This window comes from Habropoda laboriosa, unplaced genomic scaffold, assembly GCF_001263275.1.
Source record: "Habropoda laboriosa isolate 0110345459 unplaced genomic scaffold, ASM126327v1 scaffold123, whole genome shotgun sequence".
NCBI classification, from domain to species: Eukaryota; Metazoa; Arthropoda; class Insecta; order Hymenoptera; family Apidae; genus Habropoda; species Habropoda laboriosa.
This window is the reverse complement of record NW_017100236.1, coordinates 518,353-520,505: the sequence shown is the minus strand read 5'-3', so window position 1 is coordinate 520,505 and position 2,153 is coordinate 518,353. Positions and strand designations below refer to the sequence as shown.

Sequence of the window (2,153 nt, the reverse complement as noted above, 5' to 3'; positions counted from 1 at the left end):
GTTCTCCGTGCGCGGCACACGGCTGTGACACAACGGAGTGCGCCAACCACTTTGTGCACGTGGACGCGTCGCGGTAATGAGCAAGGAACATGACTGAAAACGGGTCGAGAACAGCCACCACAGGCGGCAGAGGCCACCAGCCTGGGGCTTCTACTATCGGTCCAACATGGCGGACGCGATTTGCGGTGAGATCGTGGATTATGCGAAGAAAGAAAAAAAAGAAAGAGTGAATATCAGAGAGGCTGCAAATACAGTCTGACAATTGAAGGAAGAAGAACAATTGTGCGTTTCCATGCTCGATTTTGTTCATGGGACAGGAATGTTTGTTGAGAATGAAATGTAACACTTTGCGGTGTTTTAAGTTCGTTATTGACACCGTGTATCGTTACTATTAAGATTTTTTAAATGTACTATTAAGGTTAAGTCTATCTATGCTTTCTACATTATAACAGTAATAATAAAATGGTACACTGCAACCATAACTATCATCGTCATCCTAATGCTACCCAAGATCAACCTGGTCGTAATTTTTAATATCCCAAAATACCCATAAAAAAAAATACCCTCCAATCTCGAAAGGAAGTAACCAGAACGAATCTGCCATTCGTCAAAAATTTCAAACCTAGAACACACTTCACTACTCGAGATAGGGAAACCATCCCTTACACACCATTGCACACTGCTTTCAATCTGTCAAACCGTCCAATCCTTTCAACCGTAGACACAGAGAGAGAGAGAAAAAAGGGAACCAGTTAACCAGAGTCTGGTACCACAGTCACATCAGAAAAAAGTAACAATATTTGTCCGCGGAAACAGGCGGCACACAGGAAGAGACTTGTGTCCTGAGGTTTAGTCTATATTTCGATGTCTTACAAGAAGAAAGAAGAGAGAGAATCCTGATAAAAGAAGAAGAAAAAAGGAGGAGGTTACGTCTCTGGTGAGTGTCGTGCACAGAGACCGGAAGTGGCTTCTCGACTGGTTTCGTCCACGACGAACCCAGCTGGACTGCACATGCCCAAACCATCTAAAACCTTCCCCGTATTTAGAGCCATACAGAGTAAGAGGACTAATTTTAAAATATCATCCTCCTCTTCTTCCTCCCTTTTTTTTTTTTCTTCTCTCCCCTCCATCCCATCTTGTAGCTTTTTTTCCGAAGCGCGTGCTAGGCGGTACTCGTGCCTTCATGATACACACATGTACGTGTATATAATACACAGACACGTGTACAGAAGGGTTTTATAATACAACGACAGACCAGATACACACCGAAGAAGAGAGTCTTCGGAAGGCTTAATAGGAAGAGAGCGTTCCAGTGAGAAGAGGGAGAAGGTTACTTACCGGCTGAGTGGTGTGTCGTGTTGTCTGCGTCGTGATAAGCCTCCACTATCAGCGAGAATGTGCCCTGGGAACAGAGAACGCAGAGGTTGGTGAACTTCGATCTCATCCACTGAGAGCTTAATCCTATTAGTAATCTTAATCGGGTAGTCAAGTGGCCAAAAAATTCGAGATCACTAATACTGGATCTCCTCTAACGATATTTTTTGATAACAGTTTTGTTTCGTTCGAGTGGATTATTTGTGGCACGGGATTGCCTAACCCTTTGAGCTGCGAGCTTCTTCTGCATATTTGCACCTTTGAACAGGCTTCTGGCATATTTTCACTATTTTTTTAAATTAGATTACAGCAACAGAGTACTACTTTGGCGCCAAATTCAAAACGTGCTGCGCGTATATATACGTTGTCCTCAAAAGGTTAAGAAATTCCAAAGTAAAATTGTTCATATTCCTTGGAACACATATTTTCCGATTGTCACAGTATTTAGTGTAATTGCAAACTTTTAGGCCACCGTGTATATATAAGTAGATAATGCGACTCCCAAGTGACTTCTAACCTAACCTCTATCTCATTGTACGGACTTAAATTACTGAATTAATACTTATTACTACATTATTCTATATTATCTAAATTAAAATCTATTATAACAGCAGATTACTAATTTCATCAGATTAAATCGCGCAAAGATTGAAATATATTATATCGTTGAACCACATACAACTCATGATACAGAAAGAAGTCTACCTTCGAATTTTCATGAAAATGGTTAAATCAATTAAAGAATTCGAATTAAAAAAAAAAAAAAAAAAAACTTCAAA

The 2,153-nt window shown here is 40.4% G+C and overlaps 1 protein-coding gene across 1 annotated transcript in view; it reads right to left on the bottom strand.

Moving 5' to 3' along the window:
- The window catches only part of LOC108571672 (neurogenic locus protein delta), a 42,418-nt gene that overhangs the window by 24,647 nt on the left and 15,618 nt on the right, over positions 1-2,153 (bottom strand). Inside the window, exon 3 of the mRNA XM_017933773.1 lies at positions 1,339-1,402. Coding sequence (XP_017789262.1) covers positions 1,339-1,402 — 64 coding nt within the window. The remainder of the gene's footprint in view (positions 1-1,338; positions 1,403-2,153) is intronic.